This window comes from Haliotis rufescens, unplaced genomic scaffold (genome assembly GCF_023055435.1).
Source record: "Haliotis rufescens isolate VD_foot unplaced genomic scaffold, xgHalRufe1.0.p SCAF_1, whole genome shotgun sequence".
NCBI lineage: Eukaryota > Metazoa > Mollusca > Gastropoda > Lepetellida > Haliotidae > Haliotis > Haliotis rufescens.
The window spans coordinates 48764728-48784256 of record NW_025963779.1 but is presented as its reverse complement, the minus strand read 5'-3'; the positions used below and the strand labels follow the sequence as shown (position 1 = coordinate 48784256).

The window sequence follows — 19529 nt, the reverse complement described above, 5'->3', positions numbered from 1 at the left end:
TGGGGTATTGCTCATGATATCAATAACTGGTTTTCCCTGAGAAGACTTGGCTATATATAGCACTGATATAGCTGTAATTTGTGACTGTGAAGTAAAACAAACTAATCCTAGAATTGTACAACTTGACAAGTGTGGTGGTCCTACAGCCCCAAACATATGTTGTATAATGAGTATGTCCTGGTATTTGATTCATTAGCTTATCTGGACACAGACAATCTATTTCACCTTTTATAAGAATTCAAAATAATGACATGAGATTATTTCTGTTTTGACATTTTTCGACCTAAACAGTGTGTCATCTGCACGTTGCATTTCCTGAAGGCAACATATTCTGCCCTATGTTCTCTACCTGCACTGCTGTGTGAGAAAGTGTCATAAAACATGTCACACAAACAAAAAACATCAACTTCATATAATCACTTGTATTTAGTTTATTTTTAACAACAATGTATGTACACTAAAGACATTTTAACATTAATGTACACTGGCCAAACAAATCATTCTCTGAATATTTGCTCCTGTCTGCCCTTACACTGAAAATTCATTGTGTTAGTGTTTCACGTCTCCTGACTTGGTGCACCTGGGAATATCTTATGATAACACTCTTCAAGCATCACAGTTAATTACAATAACGGGATCATGTCAAGATGAGTGCACAAATATCTGTCTTGTTCCAGTTTGTCATCACTGGAGTGAGTGAGTGTGGTTTTATGTCACTTTTAGCAATATTCCAGCAGTATCACAGTGGGGGACACCAGATATGTGTAATCACAGGAAGCAAGAATCAAACCTAGCCAGAGTTGTCTTGATGACCCTACTTTTCTACTATTTGGATCCTGGTTTTAAACTGCTGAGAATTTTACTACAACGAAGTTGTAAACTCAAGTCATTCATGAAATTTGTCACATAGGAATCTTTTTCTGATTTTTTGGTTTCAAACACCACAACCAAGTAAATCCGAGGGTCCACCCTGCTGATGAAGTAGGTGCTCTGGGCTCTCTGCAACAACAAACAGTGAAACTCCAACAAACGTTCCAATGTTAACGTTTCACAAACCACAACCATAATTTTAGACTTTGGAAAACATTTTGTGGACCTTGTGGAAAATATTTATATTTATATCCAGAAAAAGGATACATATGTTTATCTGATTTTAGGTTTTTCTTGTCAAAGGTTTATCTAATTGCTTTAACATGGAAGCTGTTCATAGTTTACATGATGTAACACAACATTAAAAGTATTAGTCTCAGTTTTTGGGAGGATTACATAGCAGCTTATCCTAGAAGCACGATGTACCTTGTCAAAGAAGCACAATGTACCTTGTCATAGAAGAACCACGTACCTTATCATGGAAGCACCATGTAGCTTATCATGGAAGCACAATGTAGCTTATCGTAGAAGCACAATGTACCTTGTCATAGAAGCACCATGTAGCTTATCATAGAAGCACCATGTAGCTTATCATAGAAGCACCATGTAGCTTATCATAGAAGAACCATGCAGCTTATCATAGAAGCACCATGTAGCTTATCATAGAAGAACCATGTAGCTTATCATAGAAGCACCATGTACTTTATCATAGAAGCACCATGTATCTTGTCATAGAAGAACCATGTACTTTATCATAGAAGCACCATGTACTTTATCATAGAAGCACCATGTACCTTGCCAAGAAGAACCATGTACTTTATCATAGAAGAACCATGTAGCTGTTCATAGAAGCACCATGTACCTTATCATAGAAGCACCATGTACTTTATCATAGAAGCACCATGTACTTTATCATAGAAGCACCATGTATCTTGTCATAGAAGCACCATGCATCTTGTCATAGAAGAACCATGTACCTTATCATAGAAGCACCATGCATCTTGTCATAGAAGAACCATGTACCTTATCATAGAAGCACCATGCATCTTGTCATAGAAGAACCATGTACCTTATCATAGAAGCACCATGCATCTTGTCATAGAAGAACCATGTAGCTTATCATAGAAGCACCATGTACCTTGTCATAGAAGCACCATGTACCTTGTCATAGAAACACCATGTATCTTATCATAGAAGAACCATGTAGCTTATCATAGAAGCACCATGTACTTTATCATAGAAGCACCATGTACCTTGCCAAGAAGAGCCATGTACTTTATCATAGAAGAACCATGTAGCTGTTCATAGAAGCACCATGTGCCTTGTCATAGAAACACCATGTATCTTGTCATAGAAGCACCATGTACCTTGTCATAGAAGCACCATGTACCTTGTCATAGAAGCACCATTTAGCTTATCATAGAAGCACCATGTACCTTGTCATAGAAGCACCATGTAGCTTATCATAGAAGAACCATATATCTTGTCATAGAAGAACCATGTACTTCATCATAGAAGAACCATGTAGCTTATCATAGAAGCACCATGTACCTTGTCATAGAAGCACCATGTATCTTGTCATAGAAGAACCATGTAGCTTATCAAAGAAGCACCATGTACTTTGTCATAGAAGCACCATGAAGCTTATCATAGAAGAATCATGTATCTTGTCATAGAAGCACCATGTACCTTGTCATAGAAGAACCATGTACTTTATCATAGAAGCACCATGTACTTTGTCATAGAAGCACCATGAAGCTTATCATAGAAGAACCATGTACCTTATCATAGAAGCACCATGTACCTTGTCATAGAAGCACCATGTACCTTGTCATAGAAGCACCATGTGCCTTGTCATAGAAGCACCATGTGCCTTGTCATAGTAGCACCATGTACCTTATCATAGAAGCACCATGTACTTTATCATAGAAGCACCATGTATCTTGTCATAGAAGCACCATGTACCTTGTCATAGAAGCACCATGTACTTTATCATAGAAGCACCATGTAGCTTATCATAGAAGCACCATGTACTTTATCATAGAAGCACCATGTATCTTGTCATAGAAGCACAATGTACCTTGTCATAGAAGAACCATGTATCTTGTCATAGAAGCACCATGTACCTTGTCATAGAAGAACCATGTAGCTTATCATAGAAGAACCATATATCTTGTCATAGAAGAACCATGTACTTCATCATAGAAGAACCATGTAGCTTATCATAGAAGCACCATGTACCTTGTCATAGAAGCACCATGTACCTTGTCATAGAAGAACCATGTAGCTTATCATAGAAGCACCATGTACTTTGTCATAGAAGCACCATGAAGCTTATCATAGAAGAATCATGTATCTTGTCATAGAAGCACCATGTACCTTGTCATAGAAGAACCATGTACTTTATCATAGAAGCACCATGTATCTTGTCATAGAAGAACCATGTACCTTGTCATAGAAGCACCATGTATCTTGTCATAGAAGAACCATGTACCTTGTCATAGAAGCACCATGCATCTTGTCATAGAAGAACCATGTACCTTGTCATAGAAGCACCATGTACCTTGTCATAGAAGAACCATGTACCTTGTCATAGAAGCACCATGTACCTTGTCATAGAAGCACCATGTACTTTGTCATAGTAGCACCATGTACCTTATCATAGAAGCACCATGTACTTCATCATAGAAGCACCATGTACCTTGTCATAGAAGAACCATGTACCTTGTCATAGAAGCACCATGTACCTTGTCATAGAAGCACCATGTACTTTGTCATAGTAGCACCATGTACCTTATCATAGAAGCACCATGTACTTTATCATAGAAGCACCATGTAGCTTATCATAGAAGCACCATGTACTTTATCATAGAAGCACCATGTATCTTGTCATAGAAGCACAATGTACCTTGTCATAGAAGAACCATGTATCTTGTCATAGAAGCACCATGTACCTTGTCATAGAAGAACCATGTACTTTATCATAGAAGAACCATGTAGCTTATCATAGAAGCACCATGTACTTTATCATAGAAGCACCATGTACCTTATCATAGAAGCAGTTGACCTTGTCCTGGTTGGAGAGGTCAGGTGTGTTCTTGTCACTAATCATCATCACTACATTTGGCCAATGAGAGGTTGGACGTTCCTGGAACCAAATGTCACATCATTCAGTAAGTTTAAAATTATATGTGTAAAACAGATAAAAACGAGCATCATGGTGACAAGCCTCACTAATTTTGGTGAGGTCAATAGGTACACAAAAAGTCTATCTGCGATCTAATGTCTGAATCTGTAGAGATATACATTCAGTAGTGATCGAGTGACTGGTAATTTGAAGCAAGGGCGGTAACTGACTGTAAGAGTCCCATTTCCACCCTGCGCCGAACTAGGCTAGTATTATGAAGTTACAGTTTGGCTGGACTAACGCTTCTGTGCAATGTCCAATCAAAATCGAAAAGTTCGGATTTCAATGTTCAGATTTCGGTTGACTGCAGGATTTGCATAATGATGTGTAATGTCAACTTGGCATCGACAGATATTTTCCAAATCTTTTCATGTTTTAATCGAGGTGCTCCAGTGATTTAATGGTTAGACCTGTTTTATTACAATATAGATCTTGATCATCAATCAGATCGTCTTGACTGGGCGCCACCATTTTGTTTGAAGCAAATGCAAGTGATATGAGAGTTGGAATTTGATTGGTCAATAGGAGGGGCATAGAAGGGACATGACATGTAATAGCCACTGGTGGCGCTACAATCAGCCCAGAAATTCGAGCCTAGTTCAGCAAGAATGGAAACTGGACTTTTAAAGTCAGTTAACTACCTTGCCTCAGGAAGATGCACTAGGGTGTAAACATGAATGACATCAGGTGTCTCACCCCCGGTATAGACAATATAGCAGGGAAGGTGTTCAGTCCCTCGGGAGCCTCTGTAATCTTGTTGGGGTGGTGGTAGCCAGGTCCCTTGTATGTATCCTTCAAACCGTGACTATCTAGCACCAGGGACACATTGAAAGCATCACACTTCTTTTGGAAACTTGTGATTCTGTCAACAACATGGGCACAGGCAACTGATCATATCATCCAAGATCCATAAGCATCACACTACTACACAAGAGGCAGGTTATCTATTGTAGATGGGGGGGGGGGGGGGGGTTGGGGTGTCAGAGACTTTCTATGCAAGCAACAAATTAATGTGTTAAGGTTGACACAATGTCAGTTTTAGAGTATAAAACTACCTCACTACAGAATCCTTTATCACAAATGGACAGGAGTCCAGTGAGTGGGTTGGTAGGGCTTAGAACCATCAGCATCAGTTTAATTATTTCAAGTACCTGCTACCTACTTCCCTATGAAGTCGTCCGTTGTCTTGCTGGCCCAGCTCTTCATCTCCACGGGGACTGCCTGCTTACTGAGGACCTCATAGAAGTACAGACTGAACTGCAACAGTACACACATATAGGACACACTCACTCAGCACAACGAACATCACGAAAGGAGTATTGCAGAGTTTTGCAGAGCTCCAATGAAAGAAATATAACCTCTGGTAGTAACGAGAATGTGTTTTTACTCACAAACATATGTCTCCCCCCTCCTTTTTCTGATACATTTTAGGTTCAAGTTGTTACACAGCAAATAATAGACTGGAAAGGTAATGATTTCATGCAGAAATATTCATTAGCTGTAGAGATTTGGTGGGATACAAATGGTACCTGTTTGAGACTAAGTCCAAATTGTTTCCATGCAAACACAAGAAAGTAAAAGAAACAAAAAGTAGAAAAATATGAAGAGGCAATAGTTGAACACGTGGTCATTGTATATGTGTAGTTTCAAGCAAAAAGCAAAAATATTCATTAGTTTGAGACTTATGACTCAGAAACCAAGCCTCAAGGTGTTTGAGACTAAATTGTTTCCATGGAAACATAACAAAATAAATTTGGAAATATTTTAAAATAGCAAAGGCACTAGTCAAACTGATGAGTAATGCATATGCCAAGTTTCGTTGAAATATGTTGAACTGTTTTTAAGTTAGAGCCAAGAAACAAACCCTACCCTTGTTTGAGACTAAGTCGAAATTATTTCCATTGAAATGTAAAAACTAAATTTTGGTTATGGCTTGGAATAGAATGGGATGCCAACGTCAACTCCTTTGAGGAGGAGGACATAATAACAGTCTTGAAAGCACATTAAAATCATCTCCACCCAACACATGCACTACCTGACCATACCTTGGCCACAAGCAGACCCTTGAATCTGGCGAGCCAGTGATAGACACCTGTCTGTACACTGGCCTTGGAGGTGCTGACAAACCCCTTCTTGCTCTGAAAACAATATCCTGTCATTACTATTTGAACCACTGATCCATCCTGTACAAGACAGTTGACATGGTTTGGCAGTGAACGAGACCATGTACCAGAAACCTAGGATCATGGGTTGAATCGCAGATTTACGGTCATCTTGTGTCTTGGTTTGTCAACACCATCATGTCGGAGACAAGCATCATTTGAGGATTTCCTCCCACATCAAATTGATGAAACCGAAATACTGTTTGAAAGATTAATTTTTAAAACAAACTCACTCACAAACTAGACAATTACTCAATACAACAACAAGATACTAGACGCAATCGCTGAAGCACACCCCAGACGGGGCACTTAGAGATAACCATGCACATAGAGACACACCGTAATGTAGAACCCATTTAGAATTCTAACCCAGGTAATACATTCATGAAGCATATATACAATGCTAGATATCAGAAGATAAACTGAATAGAACTGAACTGACAGAAAATGATTAATAAAAGACAAACAAAGTGACCCTAATTCTCACTGAAAAATATGCAAATATATATAAACGGACCAAATATTTTTTTCAAAATTGCACTTAAGCCCTTTTCAGTCATTATATTGTATATTCTTTGTTCTTACCAGGACAGGAATACCTCAGATAAGATAATACTCAGATAATTTTGAAGGATGCAAATTTATATCAATTATTGATGGACTTAATCTTCCTATGTTACAAATTACGTCATAGTGACATGTTTGTAAAGTTTGTGGCACAGGGCTCGGTTCCACAAGGCGATCAGCGCACAACTGCAGTCATAGGTCTATGTTAAAGTAAGGCAGTTATGATCACCTCAGTGCTTCAATAGCTTCCTGGAAAGGACTCCTGAATTCTAAAGGTAGAGGTATTAATTAATACGTGCCAACTTTTAATGTGTTTGAAGTATTATTCTGTTTAACTCAAATGGACTATGCTGTGGATCACGTAGATGTCTGTCTATTTACTCAGGACAGTAAAATTGTAAAATGTTATAAATGCAAAGTAATAAATAAAGCACAAAACGCACCCCCATGTAATACCAATTTTATGAAAGTTGTGAATAGTTCTGTTACAAATTATTCACTTGTTTCATATAATTGGTATTACTCGGTCAGGAGTTTAGTATTCTATATTTATCAAACTGTGCAAAGAACTACATATTTATATCATCTATGCCATCCATATTAATCTGTGTTTTTCCCATTCACGCAGTGAATTACTTACAAAGTGACTGAATCAGTCATGCCACCAGAGGCCATTGCTTTCTGGGCATGTGTATGTGCTTGTCAATGTGTATATGTTTGTCAATGTGTATATGCTTGTCAATGTGTATATGCTTGTCAATGTGTATATGCTTGTCAATGTGTATATGTTTGTCAATGTGTACATGTTTGTCAATGTCTATAATCTATAATGAACATATTGCCTGACAAATGAGACTGGATTTCGGACTGATTGTCTGAAATGAACTAGACTCATGTTTTCTACTCAGAGTTTCAGATAAACTTGTTTTCTGTGACACTGACTGGTTATTATCTAAAATGTACCACAGATTGCTTCTCTACTGCTTTTCTTTTCCATGTGAGAGTGAAATGCATTCAAATATTACATAATTTAGTACAATATCAACTGTACATATTACTGATGTATACAGTAACTAAAACAAGCATATTCCTTTCAAAATAATTATGTCAAGTCTACTTTTAAAATGAATACATTATAGAAACAAACAAGATGGAACAATTTATATTGACTAGCTCTGGAGTATTTACTTCATTTGCAATAGAATTTTACACTGCATAAAATCAGAAACTGAACACTATGTTAGTGTGTTATGTGTAAAATACAGTTAGTATGCCAAGGATTGCAATAGGACAATTTTACAATAATTTAAGTAGTCTATCAAGGCTCCATAGGGCTAGGGGAGGGAGTTTTTGTCTGGCATTTATTTCCACTCACAAATAATGCACTTTTTCATCATGCCAAACAATGAAAACACAGCGGCATAGTGGAATCTTTTGGCATGGAAAACCCGAATAATGAACAATTCATGACACCCTCAATCGTACAGGCTCGGGTGTGGGAGTGGCTCAGGCTGGAGGCCCAGCCTGGTGGATCCATCTACATGTATTATATTTGGTGACAGAGATGGTGAATAAGGGTTTGTACTGTAGTCAACAGCAGCTACATATCACTCTAAAGAAACTGCGCACTCGGATCTCCTGTGTAGAGTGAGTGAGTGAGTATGGCTTTACACCGCTTTTAGCAATACTTCAGAAATATCGCGGCAGGGGACACAGACATGGGCTTCACATATTGTACCCATGTCGGGAATCAAACCCGGGTCTTTGATGTGACGAGCGAATGCTTTAACCACTAGGCTATCAGACCTCCCTCCTGTTTAGAAGTTGGATATGTAACTAATGACAAGATAGCATGGATGCTCAACTTCTTCATTACAATTTAGTGTTGAGAAAGCATTGGAAACAAGAACAAGTTGTGGGGTTTGTGGTCACACAATTCTGTTCAGATCAATACTTTGTTGTTTAATGCTGCACTCAGCTATATTCCTAGAGCCGTTAAGATCCAGGTAAGAATAGGTCTTCAGCAACCCATCTTTGCCATAAAAGGCGGCTATGTCATTCCTAAGAGGTGACTAATGGGATCCGGTGGTCAGGTTCACTTGGTTGATGCAATCTCATCGTATCCCACTTGTATAGATTGATGCTCATGATGTCAATTATTTTATGATGTCATGATACTCGATTATTTACACACCAGCATCATATAGCAGGAATATTGCTGAGTGTGGCATTAAAAAAACAAACAAACAAACATATGAGGGCATCCTGCAAACACTCTGGACCAGACAAACCAAGGAATGTTATCACGAGCAATGTCCCACGCCATCAGAGTTCAATGACCACCAAGCAACAGAGCTGGACCACCTGACCAATTTTCATTGCCCTTTATGACAAGCATATATGCTGGGGACCTATTCCAACCCGGACCCCAATGGGGGAATCAGATCCTTAACCCTGTTAGTACCCTAGGTTTGAGTTGTAGGATCTATGAGCATAATGGCCAGTCCACAGCATCAAAGTTCAGTAGCGTCCTGGCATTAGTGATGTCTGCACACAAACGCAGCAACCTTCTTACTCCAGCATATGGCTTGTGACTGTTGGTTACACATAACACACAAAATCCACACACATATATTTGCAATGACAAGAAACAGATGAAACATCACACAAACTACAAAGCAAATAGTTCCCAAGCCTACAAGTGACAGTTAGGTATCTACCATCAAGCTTACCGGTGTAGGCTTATCCTTGGATGCAGGCTGAACAGAATGACAAGCAAGGGATTATGTATGATGGGCAGTTACAGTTAATGAGTCATACAAGCATCCATCTACTCTCATCCTTACCATGCTTACCAACAATCAGGAATATGTAAGTGTTGTAGGCCAGAGGCATAAAAGGTGATTTGTTATAAAGATAAGCTAATACAGATGTATGGTAGTACTAGTAGTGGTTCAAGTGCAATGAATTATGCTGCTGCAGAAATGATGGAGCTACCTAGTCTCTGCTGTACTGGCCAACACAGGTCTCCCATAGCTCACCTCTTTGATGGCTGCCATGTTGGCCCAGCTAGCCAGCTTGGTGTGGGCTTGGTGTAGCTGCAGCAGCGACGGAAGACACTGCCACTCCGACATGAGGATCTGTGCCTCGAGCAGGTGGCGCATCACATCACACTCCAGGCTGGCAACACAAGGACACAACAGTCAACATGACGCACGTAGACATCACACATGGAGACAACATTACACACATGGAGACACATCACACATGGAGACAACATCACACACATGGAGACAGCATCACACACATGGAGAAAGCATCACACATGGAGACAACATCACACATGGAGACAACATCACACACATGGTGACAGCATCACACATGGAGACAACATCACATATGGAGACAACATCACACACATGGCGACAGCATCACATATGGAGACAACATCACCCACATGGCGACAGCATCACACACATGGAGACATCATCACACACATGGAGACATCATCACACACATGGAGACATCACATATGGAGACAGCATCACACACATGGCGACAGCATCACGCATGGAGACAGCATCAAACACATGGAGACAGCATCACACATGGAGACAGCATCACACATGGAGACAGCATCACGCATGGAGACAGCATCACGCATGGAGACAGCATCACACATGGAGACAGCATCACGCATGGAGACAGCATCACGCATGGAGACAGCATCACACAGGGAGACAGCATCACACATGGATACAGCATCACACACATTGAGACAGCATCACCCACATGGCAACAGCATCACACAAATGGAGACAGCATCACATACATTGAGACAGCATCACACACATGGAGACAGCATCACACATGGAGACAACATCACACACATGGCGACAGCATCACACACATGGAGACAGCATCACACACATGGAGACATCATCACACACATGGAGACATCACACATGGAGACAGCATCACGCATGGCAACAGCATCACACATGGAGACAACATTACACGCATGGAGACAACATTACATGCATGGAGACAGCATGACACATGGAGACAACATTACACACATGTATACAGCATCACACATGGAGACATCACACATAGAGACAACATTACACACATGGATACAGCATCACACATGGAGACAGTATCACACATGGAGACAACATTACACACATGGATACAGCATCACACATGGAGACAACATCACACATGGAGGCAACATCACACACATGGTGACAGCATCACATATGGAGACATCACACATGGAGACAACATCACACACATTGAGACAGCATCACACATGGAGACAACATTACACGCATGGAGACAGCATCACGCATGGAGACCACATCACACACATGGAGACAGCATCAAACACATGGAGACAGCATCACACATGGAGACAGCATCACACACATGGAGACAGCATCACACACATGGAGACAGCATCACCCACATGGAGACAGCATCAAACAAATGGAGACAACATCACACACATGGAGACATCATCACAGACATGGAGACATCACATATGGAGACAACATCACACATGGAGACAGAATCACACATGGAGACAGCATCACACATATGGAGACAGCATCACACATGGAGACATCACACATGGATACAGCATCACACACATTGAGACAGCATCACCCACATGGCAACAGCATCACACACATGGAGACAGCATCACACACATGGAGACAGCATCACACATAGAGACATCACACATGGATACAGCATCACACACATTGAGACAGCATCACCCACATGGCAACAGCATCACACACATGGATACAGCATCACACATGGAGACATCACACATGGAGACAGCATCACACACATTGAGACAGCATCACACATGGAGACAACATTACACGCATGGAGACAGCATCACGCATGGAGACAACATCACACACATGGAGACAGCATCACACACATGGAGACAGCATCACACATGGAGACAGCATCACACATGGAGACAGCATCACGCATGGAGACAGCATCACACACATGGAGACAGCATCATGCATTGAGACAACATCACACACATGGCGACAGCATCACACACATGGAGACAGCATCACACACATGGAGACAGCATCACACATGGAGACATCATCACACACATGGAGACATCACACATGGAGACAGCATCACGCATAGCAACAGCATCACACATGGAGACAACATTACACGCATGGAGACAACATTACATGCATGGAGACAGCATGACACATTGAGACAACACTACACACATGGAGACAGCATCACACACATGGAGACAGCATCACACATGGAGACAGCATCACACATTGAGACAGCATCACACACATGGAGACAGCATCACACATGGAGACAGCATCACACATGGAGACAGCATCACATCACACATGGAGACAGCATCACACACATGGAGACAGCATGACACACATGGAGACATCATCACACACATGGAGACATCACATATGGAGACAACATCACACATGGAGACAGCATCACACATGGAGACAGCATCACACACATGGAGACAGCATCACACATGGAGACATCACACATGGAGACAGCATCACACACATTGAGAGAGCATCACCCACATGGCAACAGCATCACACACATGGAGACATCATCACACACATGGAGACATCATCACACACATGGAGACAGCATCACACAAATGGAGACAGCATCACACACATGGAGACATCATCACACACATGGAGACATCACATATGGAGACAACATCACACATGGAGACAGCATCACGCATGGAGACAGCATCACACATGGATACAGCATCACACATGGAGACATCACACATGGATACAGCATCACACACATTGAGACAGCATCACCCACATGGCAACAGCATCACACACATGGAGACGGCATCACACACATGGAGACAGCATCACACACATGGAGACATCACACATGGAGACAGCATCACACATGGCAACATCATCACACATGGAGACAACATTACACTAGGAGACAGCATCACACATGGAGACAGCATCACACATGGAGACAACATTACACATGGAGACAACATTACACTAGGAGACAGCATCACACATGGAGACAGCATCACACATGGAGACAGCATTAAAATCTTTTGTATCATTATGTATCAATGTGGTGGCAACATTGTGATGCTAACATGATGTACTGTTGTTCTTGAGTGTTCAGACAATGGTTATAACCCTACCTGAAGGATGACTTGAGAGGGCTGAGGAGTGGATGGTGGAAGCCCCGACTGTGAGCCTGTATTATGTCAGTAACCATAGTAACCAGGTCATCAAAACTCACATTCCTGTGGACAGCAACTGAAGATATCTGCTCATATCTTGTTTTGTTAAGTGGACAACACAATCATATAACTCTGATGAGTACATAAACTAACTACATTCACATAAAGCAGGAATACCACTAGGAAGCCTCCTGAGATGGTCATGTTGATAATCATATAATATAACATTTGGGTAGAAAGATGAAAAACAATTGGTGCCCATGCAATGACTTTAGGAACATAACAAAATGGCACAAGTATGTTGTCTGTTTTGGGAACATAGCAGAGAGAGTAATCTGGGCTAGGAGATACATGTTTGTCTATAACTGCTAGTTATACCTGATGCTAAATCTTATCAAAATAGGTAGACACCATTTTACATGTTCTAATAGATTCACAATACATCTGAGGTTTACATCCCTAAGATTAAATCTCTCGACTAAACAGTCTCCAGGATACAGATCCATGAGCCTCTGTCTGGCTGTAAGGTAGTGACTCAGCTGACCACTCAGATGTGCCAGGAGAATGTCAAGGTCCGAGCGAAGAGTCACTGGTGTCTGAGACAAGCTGTCAATACGCTGGAACTCCTGAACCAGGAACTGGTAGTTGTTGCGCAGGTTCTGTGGAGGGAAGAACCAAATCAGTTTCATCTTAAAATTAGACCCTTGGTGGTGGTGGTGGTTGTGGACAACACTTTAACTGAGCAGCTCTATGGGTCTCTACTGATTTAAATATAGCCTTTCAATATGGTTGGTATACCCATCTTCCAGAGGCAAGTGAGTTAACAGACTTTAAAAGTTCAGTTTCCATCCTTGCCAAACTAGGCTGGAATTATGGAGATGTTTTTGCTGGACTAACAAGATATTGACATCCGGATCATAATCAACATGGCAACTGACGTGCCGAATTGGTTCGATTCGAGGATTAGCAGAGCATGTGTACCCTCAGCTGGGCGTCAACACATATTTTCCAATCTTTTCATGTTTTTATTCAAGGTGCTCAAGTGATATGATGCACTTTACGAGGGAAAAACAGTTTTATTACAACAAAGATCTTTATTATCGATGAGATTGTCTTGACTGGTCACAACCAATTTGGTTGAAACAAATGATATGAGAGGTGGAATCTGAGGGGGAACATTGAAGGAACATAATTCGTAATAGCCACTCATGGCACTACAATCAAGGCCCTGAAATTCCAGCCTAGTTTGGCAAGGATGGAAACTGGACTTTTAAAGTCAGTTAACTCCCTTGTCTCAGGAAGATGGGTATAACCCTAGATATTTCTAAAGACGCTACACTGAGTCAAAATCAAAGATTTCTTATCACGTACATACCTGTGGGCAAAAGGAGAAATCAGGGAGGAAGTAACAGCCATATATAATGTTTCTTTGTTTGTCTGTTGTTTAACACCTCACTCAGCGATATTCCAGCTATATGTCGACAGGCAGTAAATAATCAAGTCTGGACCAGACAATCCAGTCATTGATATCACAAACATCAATCTACGCAATTGGGATGACATGCATCATCCACGTCTGACCACCTGATCCGGTTGCCTCTTACGACAAGCATGGGCTTGCTGAAGACCAATTCTAACCTGGATCTTCATAGGACAGCAATATATTATATTCATTTTCACAGTATGCTCAATAAGTATTGCAATGTGTATTGTTTCAAAATGAGCAATTCTGAATAAATGCAAGGTTGTTATACTTACCTGACGCTACACAGTGCTTTAACTCCCCTACCTTATACAAACAGACAGTACTGGAATGAAGAGACAGTTGAAACCACAACCCGTGCCTCGGCATCCATAAGTTATCCCCCTTGCCCCCTACTCCCTCATATTCTTCACTGTACAACAGCAGGCGTAGAGTAGACAGTGGCGCCAAACAGTAAGGCGGAGGAGGCAGGCCCAGTCCAGGTGGGCCTATAGGTGTAGCATCAGGTAAGTATAAAACATTGCATTGAATCAGAAGTGCTCATGTTTTACCTTAACTGATGCTACACAGTGCTTTATTTGACTGACATGGAAGATGGGCTTACTGTCAGAAGTGCCAGGCAAGGAACCCTTCAGACGACAACAAGGTAGCAGCTCCTAGTATGGCATCGGGGGTTGGTCAGGTGCTGGGGGGCCAGGACAAGTGGACCAAATCTATGAGTACCCTCAACGTCTTCAACAGAAAGGTTGCGAAGACAGATACAGAGGACCAGAAGCATCCCTCCATGATGTCGTCAGGATGGAGGGCCAGTGGAGAAGACAGGGCATTGATCTCATGCCGATTGGAGGAGGTAAGTTAGCCCGACGATAGGCTCTCATGAAAGCGGAACGAAGCCAAAGGCACTGTCAACGATGCTGTTGAGACACCTGAAGATATTGTCGGAGAGCTCGAACCGGGCAGAGAGTGAGTTCCATGTTATCATCTGGACCAATGATCTCCAAAAGAGAAGGGACATGAAACTGCCGATCAGGTTGGCCAGGCAGTTGATTTTTGGCGACAAAGTCCCAGCAAAGAACAAGGTGAACCAGGCCGTGAGGTCGCTGTTCGAACCAGACCTGGGTCACATCTAGGGCATGAAGCTTGCTAACCCTGGCCCCCATGGCAAGTGCCAGGAGAAAGCAAGCCTTCAAGGTGAGATCTTGAGGCGCAAGCAGTCACGCGAAACAAGATTTAAATCCCAAGCTGGAGGATTGAACTTCTTAGTCTCATCCTCCAATCAAAATCCTCGGACCATGGCACAAAGTGCAGGGACCGAGGACAGTCACTAGCGGTCATCAAGACCGAACTGAGGGCAGCAAGTTAGGTCGCAATTATGGAACCAGCAAGGTGACCAAGAAGTCAAGCAGAAGGCCTGGAACATGTAAGATGAGGGCTACTTTGTGAATGACCTGGGGGAGAATAAGTGGGGACGGAAAAGCATACACACTTAGGCCGACCCAGGACAGAGCGAGGCCATCTACCTCCCAAGCAGCTTGGCCTGGGACTGGAGACACATACACTGGCAACTGGTACGGTGGTTGCTAACCCTGGCAAAGAGATCAACGTCTGGAGTTCCAAGGCGATCGCATAAGAACAGGAAGCCCTCTGGGTGGAGCACCCACTCCATGGGGTATGGACGATTGGGTCTTGAAAAGTCTGCTCAAGGAGAGAAACAAATCCCACTACAGTGAAGGAACCCAACGATGGCCTTGGTGATACGCATGAATAACCACGGAGCCATGAAAATTCCAAATGAGTGTACTTTCCACTGAAAGTGCTGGCCTGGAAGATGAAGTGGAGGAATCGTTGCATGAATGGGAACATGCAGGTAGGCATCCTGTAGGTCCAGACTGATGAGGTGGCGCTGGGAACAGATGGAGATCATCTGAAAATGTAATGGAGGTGTGAGATAGTGAAGATTGAAGAGCGCCAGATTGTGAATCATCCATAGTTTGGATGAAGCCTTTTGGGGCTATGGGAAGACGGGGGGAAAAGAATCCTGGCTGGATGGAGTTGGTATCCAAAATACGGCTGAACAGGGACAACTGGCACAGAGAGTTGCCAGATGTCAGGCATCTCAAGGAGGTCACATTTGTCGACGGTCCCCACCAGAAAAGCGATGATGTTGGGGGGGGGGGGGGGGGGTGTCTTGTAGACCAGTCCAGCAAATGATGTTCGCTGTTGAGAGAGCTGGGAAGACAGAGGACGCTTCATGTTACTATGGAGACAGACGCTGCTGGTTAGCGTCTCAACTCTGGGCCTCCTTGTAACTGTCAGGATCTGGCTGTTCGAAAGAGCCGGATCAGACAAAGGCTGGTGCATCAATTGCGGGTCTCAGGAAGACTGTTTGAGTAAGGCAGAGCACCTAGCGATGGTGATGGATCCAAGGCAGCATTGGACATGTGTACAAGATGTCGCTGTTGCCAGTCAAACACAGAAAGGAGCTGTCAACAATCTTGTATGGCTGAGCTGGTGGGAGGGGGATAACTCGTGGATGCCAAGGCACGTGGCTGTAGTCTGTTTCAACTGTCTCTTTGTTCCAGTACTGTCTGTTTGTATGAGGTAGGGAAACTAAAGCACTTTGTTGCATCCGGTGTGGTAAAACTTATATCGTATGTATAGTGCAATAACCCAGTAGATATACTACTCAAAAGAACATGAATGTTTTTTGCTATCAACTATTTTGACGGGATGCCTACAGGATAATGTGCCCCCATATGATATGGCCACATGTCGTTATGTTTCTCCCTCATTAATCAGAGAAGATCAAGTACTAGCATGATTAGGTACAACATACCTCTCTTGCTCGTCCAATAGGATTAAATCTCTTCTGCCCGAGGAAAGTGAGTGACATGTACATCTTCTCGGCAGCGGCCAGCTGGGACAGGCACTGGATGATGGTGCCCCATGATGCAGCTGTGGACAGCTTGTGGACATCTTTGTCCTTCTCCTGAAACACACAAAAATAATCATATCACTTCAATACCAGATGGCAACAAATACAAGTCTACAGTCTGTACATGTTTCAAATTTGCCTGTTTCCATGTAACTACATAAAAAATAGGTGAGAAGAAATGCATTAAACATGCAAGTGTACTTGTTGTTAATGTGCTAAAACAAGCTGCATTCAAGATTATTGCCATTATATAGTGACGTACACATGTGCGTGAGTGGCTGCATGTGTGGCTGCATGTGTGGCTGCATGTATGCCGGACTAACACCGATTTTATAGTGCCTTCCCTTTGAGATACAATGCCACAGTTTAAAACAAATACCCCACTCAGACACAGCATACCGACTCCAAGCCGACCAGTCCTTGTTTTAGCACATTAATGCAGATCGTGAGATTAGTTAACAACAAGTACCATCTGTCACCGTCTTTTGGTATGACATGACCAGGGATTGAATCCCTGACGCATTTCAGCAGTTTGGCTCCTGAGATTTTCTAGTGCTTTGGTCCTGCCCCACACTTACATGTGTTGTCTCCATGGGCAAGTGACTTTGTGCAATGTGCCTCTGTTCACCCAGCAGTGAATACTTGGGATGAGATTGCAATGTGGTTGTTAACCTTCTAGCTCCTAAAAGTAACAGGCAGCTTGTATACTCCCCAGGAAGCTGAGAATGATTGTTGAATTTACATTGATATATTGACCGGGAAAATAATAGCCCTTTGAGCATATGCCCCTGTGTGTTTTTGTTCCTTAACTTGAATTTGACAGTTACTAGAGTTAGATTGTTGAAGAAGGTGATACATGTACAGTATTAGATCCTAAATGAGACCCGTGAAGATCCAGGGTAGAATACATCCTCTGCAACCCATGCTTGTCGTAAACGGCGGCTATGCTTGTCGTAAGAGGCAACCAATGGGATTGCGTGGTCAGGTTCACTGACTTGGTACATGTCATTGTATCCCATTGCATGGATCAATGCTCATGATTTCAATCACTGAATTGTCTGGTCCAGACTCAATTATTTACAGACCGCCATCATACAGCTGGAATATTGCTGAGTGCGACTAAACAACCAACAAAAACATAAATAAGATAGTATGATATAAAAATCAGTGGACGAGCACATACACTGAGTTCCTTTGCTTTATCAAAGGCAAATTGGCTGAGCAGAAGGAAATAGTTTTCCAGAAGCGTCTCTTCCTTGGGTCCTGATGGAGTGGATGAGGTAGAGGATGACCCTGTCTGTTCAGCCATTACCTGTAAAAGGTCAGATTATCAGTTACAGAGGCATGAGTGTTCCCATGCCACACATCTACTGTGGCATACAATTGATAGGATTAAAACTGTTCCATGGTTGACTTGTAGAAAATTCTTTTGTCATGAAACTGTTTTCAATCTGTCTAAACTATTTATATAACCTCATCTTGATATCCTTCCAAATTAACTGTAACCGGGGTGTCTCAATGACACAAATCATCATTCTACAACTGGCTTGTCTGTGCCAGATCACATGGGCTGTTGTAGATGCAATAGTAATCAATGGTAATGACCAATGCTGATTGCAGTTTCGTGGTTCATACAGGTATGGAATACTAAAATTTGGTCTGCTGTGAGTATAAACAGTTTAGGTCACTTATTCTTATATTAACAGTGTCTTGTTTACTACTGGCCAGCAATCTCAGTTATAGCTTGGGCGTGTTTATATTTAATAGGTAAATTCGATTCACAGTTCCCAGCGGATGCCAACAGCTGACTCGGTAACTGCAACACAGCACTCGCCAGTGGACAGATGGATGATTGTCAATAGGGACACGGGTTACGGACGGTGCGCTATGCAAGTAACCGTAACAATTTACCTGAGCATAAACTGTTTATACTAGGAGAAGAATAGCATCTTGGTTTTACAAGCGTCATCTGTCAGTGAGAACCAGGATTCAGTACCTTCCGGCAACAAATTGCCAGCAAAATCTCTTCTGACACCGATCTGTGTAAGGGGGGC

General features: G+C 42.2%; 1 protein-coding gene across 4 annotated transcripts; it reads right to left on the bottom strand.

Moving 5' to 3' along the window:
- Positions 1 to 415: 415 nt before the first annotated feature.
- LOC124131425 (KICSTOR subunit 2-like) lies at positions 416 to 19529 on the bottom strand. Of its 4 annotated transcripts, none has more exons than XM_046494705.2 (12): positions 19387 to 19529; positions 18659 to 18787; positions 17377 to 17529; positions 13556 to 13716; positions 13016 to 13153; positions 9828 to 9966; positions 9519 to 9545; positions 6103 to 6195; positions 5220 to 5314; positions 4754 to 4919; positions 3917 to 4018; positions 416 to 999 (listed from the first exon to the last, which is right to left on the bottom strand). In XM_046494705.2, the coding sequence occupies exons 2-12, from the start codon at positions 18782 to 18784 to the stop codon at positions 826 to 828; spliced, it is 1374 nt and encodes a 457-aa protein (XP_046350661.1). In that variant the 5' UTR covers positions 18785 to 18787; positions 19387 to 19529; the 3' UTR covers positions 416 to 825. The 4 variants fall into 4 exon arrangements, with proteins under 4 accessions (XP_046350661.1, XP_046350662.1, XP_046350663.1 ...); XM_046494706.2 differs by having other exon boundaries at positions 19472 to 19523; XM_046494707.2 differs by lacking the exon at positions 9519 to 9545 and having other exon boundaries at positions 19387 to 19523.

Bases quoted from the DNA above. Each gene is read 5' to 3' on its own strand.
- LOC124131425 (XM_046494705.2), bottom strand. From the start codon at position 18,784: ATGGCTGAACAGACAGGGTCATCCTCTACCTCATCCACTCCATCAGGA. The intron at 4,019-4,753 runs GTGAGACACCTG...ATTTGGTTCCAG, and splicing joins CTATATTGTCTATACCGGGG to GAACGTCCAACCTCTCATTG. The intron at 1,000-3,916 runs GTACATGGTGCT...TTGTTGTTGCAG, and splicing joins TCAACTGCTTCTATGATAAG to AGAGCCCAGAGCACCTACTT.